The sequence below is a fragment of the Calypte anna genome, chromosome 1 (assembly GCF_003957555.1).
Source record: "Calypte anna isolate BGI_N300 chromosome 1, bCalAnn1_v1.p, whole genome shotgun sequence".
NCBI classification, from domain to species: Eukaryota; Metazoa; Chordata; class Aves; order Apodiformes; family Trochilidae; genus Calypte; species Calypte anna.
In genome coordinates, this window is record NC_044244.1 from 64276423 (window position 1) to 64296837 (window position 20415).

General features: G+C 56.5%; 2 protein-coding genes across 4 annotated transcripts; both read right to left on the reverse strand.

Annotated features, from left to right (window-relative positions):
* Positions 1-2322: 2322 nt before the first annotated feature.
* ETV3 (ETS variant transcription factor 3) lies at positions 2323-14228 on the reverse strand. 2 transcript variants are annotated; one of them, XM_030449224.1, is made up of 5 exons: positions 14108-14228; positions 12806-12868; positions 11717-11954; positions 8758-8873; positions 2323-2591 (listed from the first exon to the last, which is right to left on the reverse strand). In XM_030449224.1, the coding sequence occupies exons 2-5, from the start codon at positions 12849-12851 to the stop codon at positions 2356-2358; spliced, it is 636 nt and encodes a 211-aa protein (XP_030305084.1). In that variant the 5' UTR covers positions 12852-12868; positions 14108-14228; the 3' UTR covers positions 2323-2355. The 2 variants fall into 2 exon arrangements, with proteins under 2 accessions (XP_030305084.1, XP_030304316.1); XM_030448456.1 differs by lacking the exon at positions 2323-2591 and adding an exon at positions 4947-6181 and having other exon boundaries at positions 14108-14226.
* A 1310-nt stretch (positions 14229-15538) lies between these two features.
* CD48 (CD48 molecule) lies at positions 15539-19028 on the reverse strand. 2 transcript variants are annotated; one of them, XM_030463414.1, is made up of 7 exons: positions 18934-19028; positions 17180-17509; positions 16431-16712; positions 16232-16345; positions 16066-16133; positions 15895-15924; positions 15539-15726 (listed from the first exon to the last, which is right to left on the reverse strand). In XM_030463414.1, the coding sequence occupies exons 1-7, from the start codon at positions 18986-18988 to the stop codon at positions 15688-15690; spliced, it is 918 nt and encodes a 305-aa protein (XP_030319274.1). In that variant the 5' UTR covers positions 18989-19028; the 3' UTR covers positions 15539-15687. The 2 variants fall into 2 exon arrangements, with proteins under 2 accessions (XP_030319274.1, XP_030319269.1); XM_030463409.1 differs by having other exon boundaries at positions 15895-15927.
* Between the last annotated feature and the right edge of the window lie 1387 nt (positions 19029-20415).

Consider the following 20415-nt stretch of genomic DNA (forward strand, 5'->3'; position numbering starts at 1 on the left):
GTGTGGGACCAGCAGCGAGGGGGTGGGGAGGCTCCTCAGGGACCCCCGGACTTCAGCAGGAACCCCCCAGGAACAGGGGGAAGGAGGGGACAAGGCCTCTGAAGAGGGGAGGGTGGGGGCAGCTCTGGGTCCTTCCCCCTCGGGGGTCCCAGCCCCCTTCAGCCACCATCTTGTGTTGGGTTTGTCCATCCTGAGGTTGGGTTTGTCCATCTTGGGGTTGGGTTCATCTATCTTGGGTTGGGTTTGTCCATCTGGGGTTGGGTTTGTCCATCTTGGGGTTGGGTTCATCCATCTTGGGTTGGGTTTGTCCATCCTGGGGTTGGGTTCATCCATCTTGGGTTGGGTTTGTCCATCCTGGGGTTGGGTTTGTCCATCTTGGGGTTGGGTTCATCCATCTTGGGTTGGGTTTGTCCATCCTGGGGTTGGGTTTGTCCATCTTGGGTTGGGTTTGTCCATCCTGGGGTTGGGTTTGTCCATCTTGGGGTTGGGTTCATCCATCTTGGGTTGGGTTTGTCCATCTTGGGTTGGGTTTGTCCATCCTGGGGTTGGGTTTGTCCATCTTGGGTTGGGTTTGTCCATCTTGGGGTTGGGTTCATCCATCTTGGGTTGGGTTTGTCCATCCTGGGGTTGGGTTTGTCCATCCTGGGGTTGGGTTTGTCCATCTTGGGGTTGGGTTCATCCATCTTGGGTTGGGTTTGTCCATCTTGGGGTTGGGTTCATCCATCTTGGGTTGGGTTTGTCCATCCTGGGGTTGGGTTTGTCCATCCTGGGGTTGGGTTTGTCCATCTTGGGTTGGGTTCATCCATCTTGGGTTGGGTTTGTCCATCTTGGGGTTGGGTTTGTCCATCCTGGGGTTGGGTTTATCCATCCTGGGGTTGGGAGTCCCTTTGGGGCTCAGCTCCCAACCACCCAGCTGCACCCCAGTGTGTCTTGTGTGTGCCCCACCCCCCCAAAAAAAAAAACAAAAAACAAACCAACCAACCAACCAACCAAACAAAAAAACCCCAACCCAAACCCCAACTTTGCAAAGCCCCAAAAGGATCTCTCCCATTTCTCCCCCCATCCTGGGCTGTTTTCCCAGGGGGGCCCAGGGCAGCAGGAAGGGCTGAGGAGGTTGGAATGAGGATGGGAGGTCCCAAATCCCAGGCTGCCCCCCAAAAGCCCCCCCAGCAGCAAGAGGAGAAAGGGCACGAGGGCTTTTATTTTTATATTTTATATTGTACTTTACTCCATACTATATATATACACTTTATATATTTCTATGTCTTATATATATTATTTTATATTTTGTATATTTTTGCAAGCATCCAAAAGAACCTGTTTTGCCCCCAAAATGACTTCAATCCCCCCACCCCTGCCCAAACCCTTCGAATTCCCACCTACTTCATACAGCCTGCACTGATAAATCAAATAAAAGCCACTCTTCAATTCCCAGTTAATTAATAAAGCCCTGACTGAGAAATCAAATGAAAGCCACTGGGAGGATCAGCTGGCTGGCAGGAGCTTGGAATTAATGGGGGGATTAATTAAATAGATTTATTAATTGGGGGGTGATGTCAGTGCTGAATTTTCCCAGTTCCTCTCCAAAAATCCTGCCCCAATCCCAGAAAAAAAAACCAAAACCAAAACCCACCAAAAGCAGAGCTACCAGCAGAAATTTCAAAGGTTTATTTAACTTTTTAATTTGAGGTAAAATACTTTTTTCTTGTGTGTTCGTGTGTGTGTGTTTTTCTTTCAACTTTGATAACAAAATACAGAGCTATCAGATACCCCTGGAAAAAAATATGTATATTATACATATATTTCTCTAACATTACATCATATATATATAATATATATATGCAACCTTTTTTTTCTTTTGCTTTTTTTTTTTTGCTTTTTTTTGTTGTTTTCAAGACTTTATAGAAAGTGGAACGTCTAAAGGCACTGCACAATGGAGTTATTTGGAGACTAATTTACACGTTTATGTACAAATCTGCACACTTCCCATCCTGCTCTCCCTTGGGTGGACAGAGGGATGATGGAGCCACTGCCCAGGTGTGTGCACCCCCACTAATCCCTGCTGAAATAGTCAAAAGTGATTAAAAAAACAAAACAAAACCACAACAACCCTCCCTCCCCCCCCCGATTTTCTAGCAGTAAATATTTTCTCCTTAAAAGCACTCTAAAAAAAAACCAATAAAACATTAAAAAAATTAATTTTTTAACAATCTGATTATGATTATTTCAAACCAAAAGAAGGAATTTTTTTTTTTTTTTTTTTTTTTTTTTTGGTTAAACCCCACCAGGATCCAGAAAAAAACCCCAACAAAAAAACAACCCCAACAAGTTATTTCTCAAAACAAAAATACATAATTATGGAATAAATAAAAAAACAAAGGGACAACCGAGCGAGGGCTGGATGCTCCTGCAGGTGACAGACGAGGTTAATGCTTCTCCTCCTTCTTCTTCCTCCTCCTCCTCCTCCTCCTGGTCTGGCTCATCCTCCCTGCCCCATCCGGGTCCAGTTGGGGTTTTTTTTGTCCCCCCAAAATCCTCCCTCACTGCTCGGTGTCCGTTTAAAGTCTCTTTTCCTAAAAGATCCTCTATGACTAAACAAAGCAAGAAAATAAAAAATAAAAATGGTTTAAACATTAACATGCTCTTGATTAATTAATACAGGTGGACGTTGAGATTTCAACCATTTAAACTTTACAAGTTTAAATATTTTGGCACATCGGAATATATATATAGAATGCTTTTTTTTTTGTTGTTTTTTAAACGATTTTTTTCTTTTTTTTAAATCATTTAAAATGCATTTATAAGCACCCTCCTTCCAGGCTACCACGAGTCTGGTGGTGGTGGGAGGGTGAGGAGTAATCCCCCCCCCTGGTCTTGCACCGAGGTGACCCCCTGAGCAGGTGGGGACGCTGGGGATGGCAGTGGGGACAAGAGGGGGGCTTGGCCACCCCCTCCCCACCATCTGTGGTGGAGCCCATCACCTGCAGCCACTCACTGGTCCTGAGTCTGTTATCCCTGAACGCAGAGCTCCTGGGGTGCAGTGCAATGGCTATGAAGACAAAATCCCTCACGGCCCCCCCCCGGTCCCTCCCCCCCCTTTTCCCTCCCTCCCTCCCCCTCCTTTTTGAAAAAAAAGCCCAATTACAAACTTTTAAAGCCAAACAACAGATTAAAAATTTTCCATTTTGCTTTTTTTTTGTTTTGTTTTTGGGTGTTTGTGGTTTTTTTTTCCATCAATGAAGGGTGAGAAGGGCAGCTCAGCTCAACCCCCCTCTCCTCCTCCTCCCCCCCCCCTCCCCTCTCTTCCCCCAGCCCCCCAGCATTTTGGGGGTGCTGATATGCATCACTGATGGGCAAGGCCTCGTGTTTCTAATTCCTGAGTTCACTCCTCAAATGGGGGGTGGATCCAGGGGACTCCTTTCCCCTTGTTTTCCTCCATCCATGGAGTTAAATCCATGAGCAGGGGCTGAGGGGTGGGGATCTGGGGGGGCTCATTCCCCCTCTTTTCTCCATCCATGGAGTTAAATCCAGGTGCTGGGGGGGGAGGGAAGATGGATCTGTGGGGCTCATTCCCCCTTTTTACCTCCATCCAGGTGCTGGGGGGGAGGGAAGGGGGAGGTTGGCCAAGCTTCCCAGATCCTGGAGCCACCCCAAGACCACACTCCGGCCCTCTGGCTCATCATCCTGGTCCTGTGGCTCATCCAGCCCCCGTTTCCCTGCCTAAGAAAAACGTTTCCAAATCCTCCCATTCCTTCCTCCTCCTCCTCCTCGCCCCAGCTGGAGGGCTCTGCCTGCACAAGTCTCTCGCCTACGACCTCCCAAAAAATCCAGCTCCAGCTCCATCGAGGTGGAGGGGGAGTGTTTCCAAGCTGTTTTTTAAGAAACCCAAAGGGAATCACCCCCAAACCCGAGCACGTTCCTTGGTGAAAGCCAGAGCTGGAGAAACAGCTACAGAGGGAATAAAGCAAATTTGGAGCAAAAATACAGTGAGATTTACACGCCAGCAGAGATGGAGCCCAGCTCCTGCTCTCCAGCATCCAGGTAAAGCTGAAATCCTCTCGAAAAAAAAAGCCAAAAAAGCCAAAATCCTCTGGATATAAGCCAAAAAAAGTGCCAAAATCCTCTGGATAAAAGCCAAAGCCAAAATCTTCCGGAAAAAAGCCAAACCTGGGCTGGAATAAAGTGTACACGTAGTTAAGGCATGAGTCAAAGTGATAGGGGAACCGAACAAAAGGGATGGGATCAAACAAAGCTCCTGTCATTCCTCCTCCATGAACTCACTCCCTGGTGAGCTCCCAACTGCCCCCGACTCCACCCGGACAAGTTTTGGGGGGGAAAAAAAAAAAATACCCCCAAAATACATTTGAATGCATCTATTAAAGGCATCAGGTTATTTTGTTTTTCTCCCACTCCCTTCCCTGAAAAGATTCCTTTAAGGTTCTGCTCATGGCTTTGCTTCAGAAAGGTGGGAAGGGACAATTAACATCTCCCCCTCCTGTCCCCCCACCTTGCTGGTGACATTCCCGAGTGGGACTTTCCGTGACTTTCCCCACTCCACGGACAGTGCAACATTCCCTCGCCTCATCCCCCCCCAAAAGAAAACCCCACATCTGAGGCTGAGGGTAGGGAATTCTCCCCCCACCCCCAGCCCCCCCTGTGCACCAGGCTCTGAGTAGAAACCAAAAAAAAAAAAAGGAATTAGATGAAATTTGGAGATTCCTGCTGCTATAAATACAAATGCCTAGAGAAAATAGCTCTACCCCCCCCACACTGGAGTTTTGTGAAGCTTGGGGACACCCAGCTTCCCCTCCTGGGGGTGGGGGGGTGTATGACAACTGCATCTCACCTGCAACTCAACAAGGAAAACGAAGAACACAACCCCCCCACACCCCCTAAACTGCTAAAAGTTACCACCCAACCCCTTCCCCCCCCCAGTCCCTTCCCAAACTCTGCGACCTTGCTACATAAATACACAGATGGTGTCGGCGCAGACAGATTCTCTCCCCCCCCCTCTCCCCCAGGTTGCCCCCCCACGAGGTTTAAGTGTCGGAGGCAGCAGTGGCCGGGGAAGGCAGGGGGAGGTGGGGGGTCCCCAGTGCCCCGTTCCAGTGGGCTCGGCCGTGGCTGGGGGGCTCCTCAGGGACCTCAGCTTGCCGGTCCCCGTTCCAGCGGCGTTTCAGACGCAGCTTGGGGGGCATCAAGGCATCTTCCCTCTTCTCCTGAGCCCCCAGCTCACTGGCTGCATCCCGGGGGGGCTTCTCCCCGCTGCCCTCCCCTTGCTCGGGGGCTTCTTCAGGCTGGTTGGGGGCCGGGTGCCACGAAGGCGCCGCTGGTTTGGCAAACACGGGGCCTTTCTCCTCTTCCTCCCGCTCGGTTTTCTCTTTCCCTTTCGCCGCCGGCTCCTGGGATTCGGTTTCCTTGTCGCCTGGAGGCTCCATTTTGACCCTGGGGGGTGGAGGAGCAGCCAGCTGCGTGGCCGGGGGGTGCTCCTCGGAGCTTTCCAGTCTCTCCCTGTTTTTCCGCCCCGCGGGGGGAGGTTGGAGCTTGATGGGGAACTGGGGCTGCTCCTCCAGGGGCATTTGGCACTGGAGAGGTGGCACCATCAGCGGGTAGCGGGGGAAAGTCCGGGGGCTGAGGTGGTAGTTGAAGACAGAGCAAGCTTGGGAGTGCAGGTAGTGTTTCATTTCCTCGGGGTTAAAAGAGAAGCAGCTGCTCCCCGTGAAGGGGCTGAGACCCGGGGAGGGGCTGTAGGAGAAAAGGGTTGGGGTGAGGGACAAAGCGGGAGAGATGGGGACGTTTAAGACCCCGCCACGTCCCGGCAGAGGTGACACGGCAAAGGGGCTGTGGGGATGATCCGGGTACATCCCAGGCCTGCTGAAAAGAGGGAGAACGATCTCGGGTTTGCGTTTCTGGTGGTTGACGTTCCCGGCGCTGCCCACGGAGGTGCGGGAAGCCATGAGATCCACGCCCCGGCGCCAATCCGAGGAGGCATCTTCCAGCTCCGGCATGTCCGGCTTCCTCTCGCCTCCCTCTCCCAAAGCTTCTGGGTTGGACGGGACCAAAGAACCGCTGGAAAAGCGGCCGGGTTGGACATCTTCAGTGGGAGAGTGGCTGTCCAAGGGGGGGAAGTGGAAGCGGGATGAGGCTGTGGGGACGGGAGGAGCGCTCTGTGGCACGACACCTGGGACAGGGGAGGGAAAAAGAGAAAGAGTTTGGGACAGAGAAGAAATCACAAGAAAAAAGCTGCTTTCTTGGGGTTGAATCCCCACGATTCGGCAATGGATGCTTAGCTGGGAGGTGCCCTTTCTGTCTGCTCCCTTCCTCTGAAGGGGGCTTGAGTTCCGCAAAGAAGGCAGCAGACCTCAAAACCTCACCGTGAGGTTTCTTGGGCCTCCTGGCTCTGGTGTAATCAGAAAAGGTTTAGGGACAGAGAAGAAATAAGAAGGAAAAAGCTGCTTTTTTGGGGTTGAATCTCCACGATTCAGCAGTGGACGCTTAGCTGGGAGGTGCCTTTTCTGTCTGCTCCCTTCCTCTGAAGGAGCCTCAAAACCTCACCGTAAGGTTTCATGGACCTCCTGGCTCTGGTGTAATCAGAAAAGGTTTAACTCCCAGCTGCAGGGCTGCCCAGAAGTCATGGATTTGTGCTTTTTTTGGAAAGAACGTCTCCTCTCCGCAGGCGCCGTGCCTACGGAGCCGCCAACCCAGCTCGTGCCACAACATGAGTACCATGGCAAATTCTTCCCCCTCCTTTCTCACCTCCCCTCGATTCTCCTCTTCAAAAAAAGCAAAACCAAACCAAACACACAAAAAAAAACCCAACCCAAAAACCAAACCCCTCAAAAAATCTCAGGAGAGGCGAGAGAAGAAAGCAGATTCCAGTGCCCCAAACAGGTTTGGGTCTCCCAACCCCCAGCCCAGCCAGAAGGAAAGCAAAACAGGTTGTAATTAAATGAGTGCATTCCAGTTCTCCAAACTTCTTTTTTTTTTTTTTTTTTTTTTTTTTTCAAATGCGTGCCCCAGAGATAGGAGGGAGTGGCTGCAAACAGGGAAAAGGAACAAGCACTGAGCAATATTGAGCTGGAACTGCCCAGACTCGTCGCTGCAAGTAATTATAGATCTGCAGAGCAGCTTCGTACGGCATCTTCCACCCCCATGGTTTGGCTCAGGGCTCCTGGGGAAGTTATTTCCTTCTTCCCGCTCTCCTCTGGCCCACACAGGTGAAGCCTTCAGGAATACTGAGGACACTGAGGGAATGAACCATGGCCAGAGTAGGGAAGGGAGCTGGGGAAAGGTCTGGAGAAGTTGTGAGGAGCAGCTGAGGGAAGGGATGGTTCCCTGTGCTCAGCACTGCTGGGGCTGCACCTCCAATCCTGGGCTCAGTTTTGGGGTCTCTCGTGACCAGAAGGACATTGAGGGGCTGGATGTGTCCAGAGAAGGGAATGGAGGTGGGAAAGGGTCTGGAGAACATGGAGAAGGGTCTGGGAAGCAAGGAGGAGGCTGGAGAACACAGGGAAGGGTCTGAAGAACATGGGGAAGGGTCTGGAGAAGGTGTGAGGAGCAGCTGAGGGCCCTGGGGGTGCTGATCCTGGAGCAGAGGAGGCTGAGGGGAGACCTTGTGGCTCTCTGCAACCCCCTGAGAGGAGGTTGGAGCCAGGGGGGGTCGGGCTCTGCTCCCAAGGAACAAGGGATGGGACAAGAGGAACTTTTGGCACAACTCAAGCTGTGCCAGGGGAGGTTTAGGTTGGAGCTGGGGAAGAATTTCTCCCTGGAAAGGGTTGTCAGGGCCTGGCCCAGGCTGCCCAGGGCAGGGCTGGAGTCCCCATCATCCCTGGAGGTCTTCAAAAAACGTGTGGAGGTGGCACTTGGGGACATGGTTTGGTTAAACTTGATGATCTTAGAGGTGTATTCTGACCTTAGTGATTCCATGATTCCAACACCCCTGGCTGTGTGGTTCCTGGGCAGTTGTACAGGTGATGATCCCAGCTGTGGAAACCAAGCTGAGGGGTGGGGGGGCTGCATCCCACCCCCAAAGGACCCTCTCTCTAGAGAATCCCCAAAGTGCTGCTGGCTCTGGGACAACACCTGGAGAAAATTCCTGCTGCTGTTCCTCTCAAGAGGCTCAGAAAGTCTTTTTGGGATGAGTGGAGAATAATCACACTCTCTTCCCAACCTTTTTTGCATGCTCTTGGATATCAGAGCACCAAGAAATCCCTGGGATTTTAGTCAAACTCAGGCAAGATCCTGCTCTTCTCTGGAAACTGCTCCGAACTCTGGATGGTAATTGTTAAAAAAAAAAAAAAAAGTTCCTTTTGGTGTAAAAGGAGCTGAAGCAAACGAGGCATTTGCAGAAGTGGGGAGAGGAGCAAAGCACTGTTAAGTGCAAGCTTTCTTTTGGTGCTGACGTGCACACCTGGGCACCTTGGAGCTCCTTGTCAAGAAGGTTCTCAGTTCTGTGGCACCATAAGGGATGTGATGAGCCTGTGAGTGAGGCCAGGTCCTTGTCACAGGACAAAAATCTTCTTTTCCCCAGGACACTCCTTCCCTCCCTCCCTCCCTCTCTTCCTCCCAGCAATGCAAAGCAAACTCACGGCACCCACCAAGTTCTAAGAGGAAATAAAAATGCCCACAAAGTCAACCCCAGAGGAAGGAGAGCTCCAGATAAGGCTTTATCAGCACCCAGACCTTCCCATTGCAGTGGCTCTGATTGTTTGAGGTGCCTGAGCCCCCCCCAGGAAAAAGCAGGAGACCCTGGCTCACCGTTGGGTCGGATGTTGATGAAGGGGTAGTTGGGCATCACCAGTTTGTTGAAGTTGAATTTGTAGGTGAACCTTTTGCCTTTTGTCTTGTGGAGAATCCTCTTGTTGTAATAGTATCTGTGAAGGGAAGTTCAGAAGCTCACTAAGAGTTCTCACTGCTTTTAAGTGCCACCAACACCCACCTCTGATGTCCCAACCAAAACAAAGTTGCCCAGAAAGTTAATTAAGTGAATTCAGGAAAACATTCATCAGTAGAGATGCTTCCAAATGACACCTGCTCCTTTTACAAGATGTCCTCCAGCAGGAGGTCTCAAACCAGTTTCTGGGGTGTTCTCCTCCTTAGATACGTGGAAAAAGGTGAGATCCTGAGGGGACCTGAATCCTCTCCACATTGTCACCCCTGTCCAAACTGGGACCAGTCCCATGGGCTGGGGGGTGTCCCACAAGCCCCCTGCATGGTGCTGGATCCACAGCACCACACAGAATCCTCACAGTTGGAGAAGAGCTCCCAGAGCACCCAACTGGCAAATACCACCACGTTCTCATTCCTGTGGGTACCCCCCAGTGGGAGAAACACCCACGGTGGCTTTTGGGGGCTCTGCAGGTGTCTGGGGAATGTCCCAGGAACCAGAAGAAGAGGGGGAAATCCAGGTGCCAAGGGCCAGAGCCTGAGGGAGGTGAAGGAACTGGGGCAGGAGTGGAGCAGAAGGGACTTCAGATTATCCAGATTTGGCAGTTTTAGTTTTGCAATCTTGGTGGCCAGGGGTGTTTTAGCAGCCACACTGGGCTGGAAATGGGGAGAGCTGGTTTCTGCACAGACCTTGTCTCTGCCCCTCTGGATTCTGAACCCTCCCTGGGCAGGAACTGGGAGCTGGTCCTGGTGGCCACAGCCACCTCTCAGCTCCCCCAAAGGAAGGAGGAGAGCTTGGCCGTGGGTGTAATCTCCTCCTCCCTGCTTGCACCACCACTGTTTGTACCCAGCTCCCAATCCAGGTGGACAAACAAAGGTGTTCCAGGTGGATCACTGAGGGGGGGTGAGCACGTGGTGCCTCCTGCTCCAGGAAGGAGCCACCAGCCCCAAGCCTCTGGTGTCCCCAAGTGCTGTCCCACGGGGCCTCCAGATGCCATGACACAGTTGGGGGGGGGCAAGTGGGGACTGTTTTCCACTCCCATGCACAAATGACACCCAATTTATTGTTTCCTTCCTGTTCCAGCCCTGAGACTCCCGTGTTTGCTGCCTTGTTTGTCTTGGGCAGCTCCACCCAGAAGGTATCAGAGGGCACAAGGCAACGAAGTCCACGTTACGGGGTGACAATGCCAGCACCCTGCCACTCCTGCAGGTGACAGGCTCCAAATCCTGATCTACAGCAGGGATCCTGCTCCTTTCCCACTGCGACTTCCAAGTGGTGATCCTAAAAAAACCCCCAATGGAAGGGTGTAAATGAAAGAGGAAAAAGCTGCACTGGGGGCTTTGGCATTGTGAGGGGCAAAGTGAGGATCACTCAGTCCCTGCTTCACACAAGGGGACAAAAATGGTGACACATGTCAGAGGGTTGTGTTCATCTCTCACTGTGACTTCCACAAATATGGGGATAAACTAAAAAAGATTATTTTTTTTTTTTTTAATGAGAGGCAAAGTTGTACTTGGGAGGTGTGAGAGGCAAAGTGAGGATTGCTGAGTTCCTCCTCACACAAGGGGACAGTGGTGGCCTCAGGGACACCCAAAGTGGTGTTATTAGGGCTTGGGAAACACCTTGGGGCTGTCACTGAGCCTGTGCCTTGGGCAAGAACAAATCCTTATTGGAAAAGGGAGTTGGTTTCTCTCCACAGGCTGCCACGATGGAATGATAACCAAGGAGCAACTCCAGGTTCCTCCCACAGCTCTGCTGGGACTGGAGAGAGAGGGAGAATTTCCAGAGGGATATGGGATGTGCTGCAGGTGAATGGGGGACACCTGGGGATGGTCAGACCAACCTGAGCAATCCCACTCAAAATCTGAGATAAACCTCCCAGAAAAGCACATCTGGGGACAGGGACAGGGGACCTGCAACCTGAGACCAAATGAGGCACAGATGGAGGAGCCACAGAGCTGGGAAAGGGTCTGGAGAACATGGGGAAGGGTCCCTGCCCATGGTGAGGGGTGGGAATGGGATGATCTCTGGGGTTCCTTCCAACCCAAACCCCATCCCCAAACCCCATTTGAGAGATGCTCAGTTCTGGTCCTCTCACAAAGAGGCCATGGAGGGGGTGAAGTGTGTCCTGAGAAGGGAAATGGAGCTGGGGAAGGGGCTGGAGAAGTTGTGAGGAGCAGCTGAGGGAAGGGATGGTTCCCTGTGCTCAGCACTGCTGGGGCTGCACCTCCAATCCTGGGCTCAGTTTTGGGGTCTCTCGTGACCAGAAGGACATTGAGGGGCTGGATGTGTCCAGAGAAGGGAATGGAGGTGGGAAAGGGTCTGGAGAACATGGGGAAGGGTCTGGGAAGCAAGGAGGAGGCTGGAGAACACAGGGAAGGGTCTGAAGAACATGGGGAAGGGTCTGGAGAAGTTGTGAGGAGCAACTGAGGGCCCTGGGGGTGCTGATCCTGGAGCAGAGGAGGCTGAGGGAAGACCTTGTGGCTCTCTGCAACCCCCTGAGAGGAGGTTGGAGCCAGGGGGGGTCGGGCTCTGCTCCCAAGGAACAAGGGATGGGACAAGAGGAGCTTTTGGCACAACTCAAGTTGTGCCAGGGGAGGTTTAGGTTGGAGCTGGGGAAGAATTTCTGCCTGGAAAGGGTTGTCAGGGCCTGGCCCAGGCTGCCCAGGGCAGGGCTGGAGTCCCCATCATCCCTGGAGGGGTTTCAGAGCCCTGGGGATGTGGGGATGAGGGACATGGGGTGGTGGGGACTGGGCAGGGTTTGATGATCCAAAAGGTCTTTTCCAAGCAGAATATTTCCATATTTCTGTGGGAGGAAGCTCTGCTCACCTGAGGGCCCTGCTCAGCTTGTCATAGTTCATCTGGGGTTTGCATTTCCTGCGTCCCCACAGCCTGGCCACCTCGTCAGGGTCCTTGATGACAAACTCCCCATACTCTCCCTGCTGCCAGGCGATGACGTGGCGGAACTCTTCCTTCTGCAGCAGCTCCAGGATGAAATGCCACAACTGGATTTGTCTGGAGCCAGGGCTGGACTCGGTCTTGTAAGCCCACTCTGGGAAGTGGTAACCTTGGGAAGAGACAAAAAACCCCAAAAACATGAAAAAAAAACACCAAAAAACCTCATAGTGACAGGGCAGGTGACATAGTGACAGGTACCAACTGCCAAGCTCTGCTGGGGGCTGCAATTCCATGAGATATTCCACGTGGGGGCAAAAACCCCCCAGATTTTCTACTCCATTCCCCATTTTCTGTTCCACCCTCCCCCCCCTCCAGGAGAATACCTCAGAAGGGTTAAAACTGGAAGGGAAAGAAGTGTGAAAGGAGCCCCAAACCTTCAGATATTGCAAGAAGGAAAGCTCCAGGTGGCTGGAATGAGGAGGATAAAACAGATTGGAGCATGGGGGTGGGGTGAGGGTGGGAGCTCTCAGCCCCTCCTGCTTCCCCCCAATTCCAGAGACTGCTCCAGCTTCAGCAGATGTTTGGGAGCAAGTGCCAAGTTTGGATTTCTCAGGAGAGTTTCCCAGTGAGGGTTTTTTTTTGTTTTTTTCTCTCCCAAATCATCACAGCCACAATTCCAGGCTCCAGCAGCATGGGTGGATTCACATCCCACACCAAACATCCCCCCCCCCCACCAGAGACAATCCCAGGCATAAACCATGCTGGGAGGGAGGTGATCCACCTGGGAGATCCCAACCCCTGATGAATTAAACATCTCTGGGAAGACTGATTTCCATATTCCACCCCATGCTCTTTGAGACTTGCCTGGGGAGGAGCTGCCAGAGCCACCCTGGCTCTTGCCCACCTACAGGAGGGTGAATAATCCTGCCTGAGAAATCCCGGGGGGCAAAAAAGGGTCCTGGGGAAAAGGGATCCTGGAGAGAAGGAAAACCCAGCAGCTGAACAGTTCCACTTCCTTACCTCCTCCTCCTTCAGCCTTATCCACGATGCTGCAGCCTGCTTTCATCTTCTCCCTCCTGCTCACTGGGGGACAGAAGGAAATTGGTGTCACCCCCACTCACTGGGGAGCAGCAGCCCCCAGCAGCATTCCCTGGCTCTCCCAGACCCTCCTCGCTCCTTCCCTTTGGATTTTCCATCCCGGCACAAAAAAAAAACCCCAAAAACCAAAACCCAACCAAAACAAAAATAAAAAACCCAAAAAATAATCCAGAACTGAATCCCTGCTTTGCTGGGGAAGCTGTGGCAGAGCCATCAGACAGACAAAACAAGCCCAACACAGTTTGTCTCCTCTCACCAGACGGGCTCGGCTGCCAAAACACACACGGCGCTCGCCCAGATGTGTGGGGGGGGTTGGGGGGGAAGGGTGGGTGTGTGCCTGTGAGAAAATCCCAGCTCCCAATCCCAATCTTGATCCCGGTCCGAGCAGGAACATCTGATCCCAATCTTTTTTTTTGGGGGGGGGAGGTGGGGATCGTTCCCACCCCCCAAAAAAAACCCAAAAAAAAGGTAAACCCGGGCTATGGGGAGCGCTGGATGGAGATGTGGGGCGGGGGCTCCATCGCCCCCGCGGTAGCTCCGGCACCGTCCCCACCGGGACCCCCCTGCGGTCCCGCTCCGAGGTGCCCCCTCCCTCCCTTCCCTCCTCTCCTCTCCCCGTGGGGGCCCCGCTGCCGCTCGGGGCTTTTTTCCTCCTTTGAACAGTTCAAAGTATGTAAATGGCGGCCGGGAGGAGCCGAGGCGCCGCGGCGGCGGTCGGGCCCGGGGCTGCCGGCCTCGCCTCCCCTTCCCTCCCCTTCCCTTCCCTTCCTCCCTCCTCCCGTTACAGCCCCGCCGCCGGCCTGCCCCGGCCTGCCCGCCGCGCCCTGCCCCAGGCGGGGCCCCGCCGCCTCCAACCCCCCCTCCTCGGCTCCACGGTCGCCCCCACCCCGCCCGCTCACCAACTGCATCCGAACCGAACCCGCAGCCGACCCGTTACCGGGCGGATCTCCCCGCTGCCGCCCCCGCTCATCGGGAGCTCCCCGTTACCCCCCCCGTGGCTCCCAGGGAACGGGTCTCCTCCTGCCCCCCCCCCCCCACCATCGCCGCCAAAGCCCCTCCGGGAGCCGCGGCCTTCGCCTCACCCAGGGGCTCCCGGTTCCGGTCACCGCCCCCTCCTCGCCAAGGCCCCCGCGATCCGCACGGCGAACGACAAGATGCGGGGGGGCGGCCCCGCCTCGGGCTCGCTCGGAGGTGGCGGCGGTTCGGCCCAAGCCCGGGACCCACCTGCGGGGGCGGTGCGGGCCGGGACCGAGTGCGGGTCCGGAGCGGAAGCGGGCTGAGGGCGGCGGAGCGCGGCCGGGCCGCGGTGCCGATGCGGGGTGGGGGCCGCTCACTTCGCTGCCGCCGCTGCCGCCTCCTCCTCCTCCTCCTCCCCCGCACGGGCCGCCGGAACCGGAACCGCCGCCACCGCCCACGGCCTTCCGGGCACGCGCCCCGACTACTTCCGCTTCCGGCCACGGGCGGTGGCGGGAGCGCGCGCGGGGCGGGGGCGCGGGGGCTCCGCCCACGGGGGGTTGGGACGGAGGGAGGAGAGGGACAAAAAGCATCGGAGAGCGAAAGGGAATAACGGGGGATCCGGCGGGAGGGGAATCGGGGGGGGCTGTGCGGGGATGGAGCTGTGCGGGGATGGAGCTGTGCGGGGATGGAGCCGTGCGGGGATGGAGCTGTGCGGGGATGGAGCTGTGCGGGGATGGAGCTGTGCGGGGATCCAGCCGTGCGGGGATGGAGCTGTGCGGGGATGGAGCTGTGCGGGGATCCAGCCGTGCGGGGATGGAGCCGTGCGGGGATGGAGCTGTGCGGGGATGGAGCTGTGCGGGGATCCAGCTGTGCGGGGATGGAGCCGTGCGGGGATGGAGCTGTGCGGGGATCCAGCCGTGCGGGGATCCAGCTGTGCGGGGATGGAGCCGTGCGGGGATGGAGCCGTGCGGGGATCCAGCCGTGCGGGGATGGAGCCGTGCGGGGATCCAGCTGTGCGGGGATCCAGCCGTGCGGGGATGGAGCCGTGCGGGGATGGAGCCGTGCGGGGATCCAGCTGTGCGGGGATCCAGCTGTGCGGGGATGGAGCTGTGCGGGGGCCCTGGTACACACAGCCCCCGGATCTCCAGCTGTGCTCAGATCCAGCGGTGCATAAATCCAGCTGTGCAGGGGTCCTGGTCTCTGCCGGTCCAGCTGTGCAGTTGTGTGAGCGGATGCGGATCCAGCTGTGTCCGGATCCAGCTGTGCAGCGGTGCCGGGATGCAGCTGTGCGGGGCTGTGTCGCGGGGTGAGGATCCATCCGTGCAGGATCGAGCCCTGTGGGACCGGCTGAGGCATCGGGGGGGTGCTGCAGGGAGGGGGTCACACAGAGCCGTGGGTGCTGTGTGTTCCCCCCCACCCTGGGGTGCTGGGTTCCTCGTCCCCCGTGGGTGCTGCCGACCCCCTGCTCGTGCCGCAGCTCCTGGAGAGGGGGTCCCAGCCCCGGGTATCACCCCCTGTCCCATGCCGAGCTCCCATCCTGCAGAGCCCTCCCCGCACCCCAAGAGCTGCGGGATGGGCAGCCCGGGACCCCCCGCACTCGGCTGCAGCCGCCCCAACTCTCCCTGTGCCCCCACAAAGTGCCCCCCACTCGCCTTCACCCCTCTTCTCTTTATTGGGGTCCCCAGTAAGCCAAGGACGGGGGGGTCCCCTCTGCCCCCTGCGACCCCCGAGTCCTGCTGAGAGGGGGGGGAAGGACAGGAGGGGACATCGCCTTGGGGACACCAACCCGCGGCACCGCGCTGGGGGGGGGCTCTTGCCCGGGGCTGTCCCGGTGGTTCCGAGGAGGTTCACTGGTCCGGGGGAGGGGTTCGGTGGTCCCGGCCCTGTTGCTCGGTCCCGGTCGGAGTCAAAGCAGGGACAATCAGTGCCGGGACCGAGCCGGGTCCCTCCGGATTGGGGGTGACACTGTCGGAGCCCCCTCCCCGGTGCTCCCCGGCCGTAGTGGATGGGGGGGGTCTCTAGACGAGCCCCCCGCTGCCTCCTCCTCTCTGTACCTGGCTGTAGATGGTGGTGAGGAGGTTGTGCTGCTGGGGCAGAAACCAGAGATAAAATGGGAGATGAACCCAATCCGGTCCCTGCATCCCTGAGGGATGGCTTGGGAGCCAAATCCAGCCCTGATTCCATCTTCCCCCCCCTCCCCCCCCCTTCAGCCTCGTCTCCCCCACCTCTTGGGGAGATCTCCTCTGGATCTGTCTGTACAGAGCCTCCTGGTGGGGGTGGGCAGGGAGGGTTCCTGCGGAGAGAGGAGCAGGGGCTGAGCTGGGATGGGGGAGGAGCAGCTGGCTACCATTTTCCTGTCTCTTTGGTCCTGGGGAGGGGGTCACTGTGCACCTCCCCTCGCTGCTTTCCTCTTCTTCCTGCTCCAGAGGCAGAGGCCGAGCGAGGCTCCAGCAGCCACGGGCAGCATCGGGTAACACAGGTGCCACCTCCGCCAGCCAGAGATCTCTGTGGGGACAAGCCCAGGTGGGTGCTGCCATCGCCCCCCCAAGCCCCTGGGGGATGGCAGTGGGGGCAGGAAGGGCTTTTGTACCCGGGGATAGACACAGGGTGCCCAGATGGATGGAAACCCTCCGCTCCTGGACGGGGTTTCGGGCCAAGCAGGTGAAGCTGGAGTTGAAGGCACTGGGGGGCACGGCCAGGCAGAGGCTCTGGCTGTTCTCACAGAGTTGTGTCCATGGTGTCCCCAAGGTTTCCGGGTGCCACATGGCCTCAGCACCGTGGCCACCCGGCACCCAGCACCTCAGGGTCACGTTGCACCCATGAGTGGTGAGGGAGAACACTTGGTGCTGGATCTCGGGTGGTGGCACCGGCTCTGGTCAAGGTACAAATCCTGTCACTGGAACCAGGTTGCACGGGGACACCCTGGGGACACCCTGGGGACACCCTGGGGACACCCTCAAACATCCTGGGGACACCCTAAAGACAGCCTAGGACACCCAGGGTGTCCCCAGCATGACTGAGACACCCCAGGACACCCTGAGGACAGCTTGAGGACATCTTGAGGACACCCTGAGATACCCTGGAACACCCCAAGAATACTCTGTGAGACCCTGGGACACCCTGAGGACACTTTTGGGACCCTTCTGAGGAACCCCTCCCCCAGGAAGGTTCAGGAAGGGGAAGTGCAGGAGGGAGCAAGTGGCCTAGTGGGGCAGGGGTGTTGACCAGAAACTCCAGAAAATCCCCATGGAAGCTTCCCCGTGCCGAGGGGTTTTTTCTTCTCCCCTTTCCAGGGCACCAGAGGGTTTTAACCCCACTCCCAGAGCTGCTCTTGCTCACCGTAGACAAAGAGGTTGAAGATCTGCTCCTCCACCAGGGCCAGGGGCAGATTTATCCGAGCCTCATAGACCCCCCTGTCCCCCACTTCCAGAGCCTCAATCCTCAGGGCCGTAGCATTGGGCATTGTCAGACGTTTCCCAAACCTGTCCTGGGGGTTGGGACGCATAAAGCCACCAGAGATGGACTCAGCCACCAGGATGGTGGCTCCGGTGCCAGCTGAGAAGCTCCACTCCATTTTTGTCACCGTCGTGTTGGGGGGCAGAGTTGGGGACAGCAGCACGGAGTCCCCCAGGAGGACATTCACCCGCTGGGGTTGGGTAGCTGCAGAACCTGGCTTGGACAAGGACAAACTGCAGGGTGGGGACCCTCCCAGAGCATCTCAGTCCTGCCCACCCTGAGATGAATTGTGTCACCTCACACCATCCCTGGCGGGGACATGAGGGGGCTGACAGTGTCACCCCACAGCCTGGGGGCAGGTTTGAGGTTAATGCTTTGGGAAATGGGGAAATGTCCCCATGAGGAGCCGAGGGGGGGGGGGGGGAGAGATGGGGCAGGGACCCCCCCGACCCCAGGGCAGCTCAGTGATGAGATTTTGAAGTGTAGCTCCCACCACTCCTCCAAACCCTGGGGTGACAAGGAGATGCTCTTGGCTGTGTCCACGCAGGGGGAGAGAAATGCGGATCTGAGAAGCTGAAGTGCCCCCTTGTCCCCTCCCGGGGTGGACAGACAGGCAGACAGACAGACAGACAGATGGACAGACAGACAGGCAGATGGACAGACAGACAAGCAGGCAGGCAGACAGACAGATGGACAGACGGACAGATGGACAGACAGGCAGACAGACAGGCAGACAGACAGGCAGACAGATGGACAGATGGACAGACAGACAGACAGACAGGCAGACAGACAGAGAGACGGACAGGCAGACAGACAGACAGACAGACAGACAGATGGACAGACAGACAGACAGACAGGCAGCAGGACCCACTGGGCAGCTCTGCTTTCAGCTCCTCTCCTCCCTCCCCCCTCTCTGGCCCCCGCTTTGGTTTCCGAAAAGGAAGGCGAGGGAGGGGAACCGACACTGAGCCCTTGGGGGGAGGGGGTTCCAGCTCCCCCGTCACACACAGCCCCCCCCGCAGTAACGGGAGGAGGGGGAAGATTCCCACCAACCCAAACCGCATTCCATCCCTTCTCGGGGCGGGGGGTGGGAATAATCAGGAGGGGGTGAGCAGCTCCCAGCCCCCTGCCCACCCATCGCACCCATCCAACCCCTCCCGAGTGCTCCCAGGGTTTGGATGTCACCCCGGTGCACATCCCAGGATGGGAAACGACCTCCCCCCCGCCCTTCCTCCTCCTCGCAGAAACACCCAGGGGGACATCGACGCCCCCCACTCCTAATTAATTGTCCCTTTTACAAGGAATTACCGACCCTGTTTTGTCCCCCACCCCAGCCGCCCTCTCCCCCGGGTCCCAACCTCCCCGGGGACCTCAAATCTCTAGGGAGCCGATTGATGTCACACTGTGCCCCCCCTGTCCCCCCCTCACCCTCTCTGCTCACCTTTCATGGCTCCTTCGCTGAGGAAGATCCTGGTTTCATCCCCAAAAGTTGACATCCCCCCCCCCCCCCCGCCCCAGGGCGAGCACCTCTTTGGCAACGGGGACCCAAGGGTGGGCCCTGAGAAATGCGGGGACCCTCAGGACACGGGGGTGCCAAGGGTGGGGACAGCCCTGTCCCCTCTTCCTCTCCTGCCTACCTGCCAGCACAAGGAGTGAGGCCAGCAGCTGGGGGACACCGGGTGACATCCTCATGGCTCCACGGTTGTGAGGCTCAGAGTTGTGAGGTGCTTGGGTGAAGTGGGGAAGTGAACATGCAGATTCAGGGCAGCACCTCCCCCGGGGAGTGACAAGGACCCCACGGGTGGGGTCACCGGTGAGCATGTCCTGGATGGACACCAGGGACACCGGGGTCTCCCCTCCTGCTGCAACAAGAGTTTGGTGACTGTTCCCAAAGCCCCCCGGGCTTGTCCTCTACGACTCCAAGCTGGTCCTCAGAGTCCCTGGGCTGTTCCTGAAGCTTCTGGGTTTGTCCCCAAAGCCCCCAGGCTTGTCCCCTAGGGTCCTGGGCTGGTCCTGAAGCCCCTCATCGGTCTTTGAGACCCCAAGGCTCATCCCCAAAGCCCCCAGGCTGGTTCTGAAAGCCCGAAGCTCATTGCTGAAGTCCCCAGGCTGGTCCCTGGAGCCACCCAGCTGGGTCCCTGCTGCCCAGCACTTGTTTTCCCCCCTGGAAACCAAATACAATAAATGACAGCAGGGCAGGGTGCTGCCTGTGCTGGGTAAATAAATAATGCCAGCTGGTCCCTGGCGCTGCCCAGCACACCAGGGTAAGGCCGTGGGCACCAGATTCTTCACCCCAGAAGCTCTGGCTGTGCCAACACCCCCTTGCCCTCCCCCTCCAGCAGCAGCAAGTGAAAGAGAAACAGGTCCTGGGGTACAAAGCGGGGCTGTCCCCACAGCTGTCACCCCTGAGAGCTGTGTGGGAACACAGTGGACTCAGCAGAACCCTCCCAAAACACGGGGGGTGGGTGGTGGTGTCAGGATGTCTTTCTCCGGGGTGCAGCCCCTACAACCTGGGATGGGTTTACAGCAATGGGTCCACCTGGAGGAAGAAACCATCTTGCACAAGTGTTTTACACACACACACACCCAACCCCCCCTGCTCCAGCCTCAGCTCCACCAACATTTGTTTGCTCTTTGTACAAAATTGGAGGAGTCCGGGGGGAGCCTGTGGGGGACTGGACACACAGACAGTGAGGACACACGGACACAGACACACAGACACACACACACACACACAGACACACACAGACACACACAGACACACAGACACAGACACACACAGACACACACAGACACACAGACACACACAGACACACAGACACAGACACACAGACACAGACACACACTCACAGACACAGACACACACAGATACACACACACACTCACAGACACAGACACACACAGACACACACACACACTCACAGACACAGACACACACAGACACACACACACAGACACAGACACACAGAGACACAGACACAGACACACAGACACACACAGACACACACAGAGACACAGACACACAGACACAGACACACAGACACAGACACAGACACACAGACACACACAGACACAGACACACAGACACACACAGACACACAGACACACACAGACACAGA

Bases quoted from the DNA above. Each gene is read 5' to 3' on its own strand.
- CD48 (XM_030463409.1), bottom strand. From the start codon at position 18,988: ATGAGGATGTCACCCGGTGTCCCCCAGCTGCTGGCCTCACTCCTTGTG. The intron at 17,510-18,933 runs GTAGGCAGGAGA...TGTCCAAGCCAG, and splicing joins CTCACTCCTTGTGCTGGCAG to GTTCTGCAGCTACCCAACCC. The intron at 16,134-16,231 runs GTGCACAGTGAC...CTCTCTCCGCAG, and splicing joins GAGGAAAGCAGCGAGGGGAG to GAACCCTCCCTGCCCACCCC.
- ETV3 (XM_030448456.1), bottom strand. From the start codon at position 12,851: ATGAAAGCAGGCTGCAGCATCGTGGATAAGGCTGAAGGAGGAGGAG. The intron at 11,955-12,805 runs GTAAGGAAGTGG...TCTCTTCCCAAG, and splicing joins TAAGGCTGAAGGAGGAGGAG to GTTACCACTTCCCAGAGTGG. The intron at 6,182-8,757 runs GTGAGCCAGGGT...CCCCTGTCCCAG, and splicing joins CATCAACATCCGACCCAACG to GTGTCGTGCCACAGAGCGCT.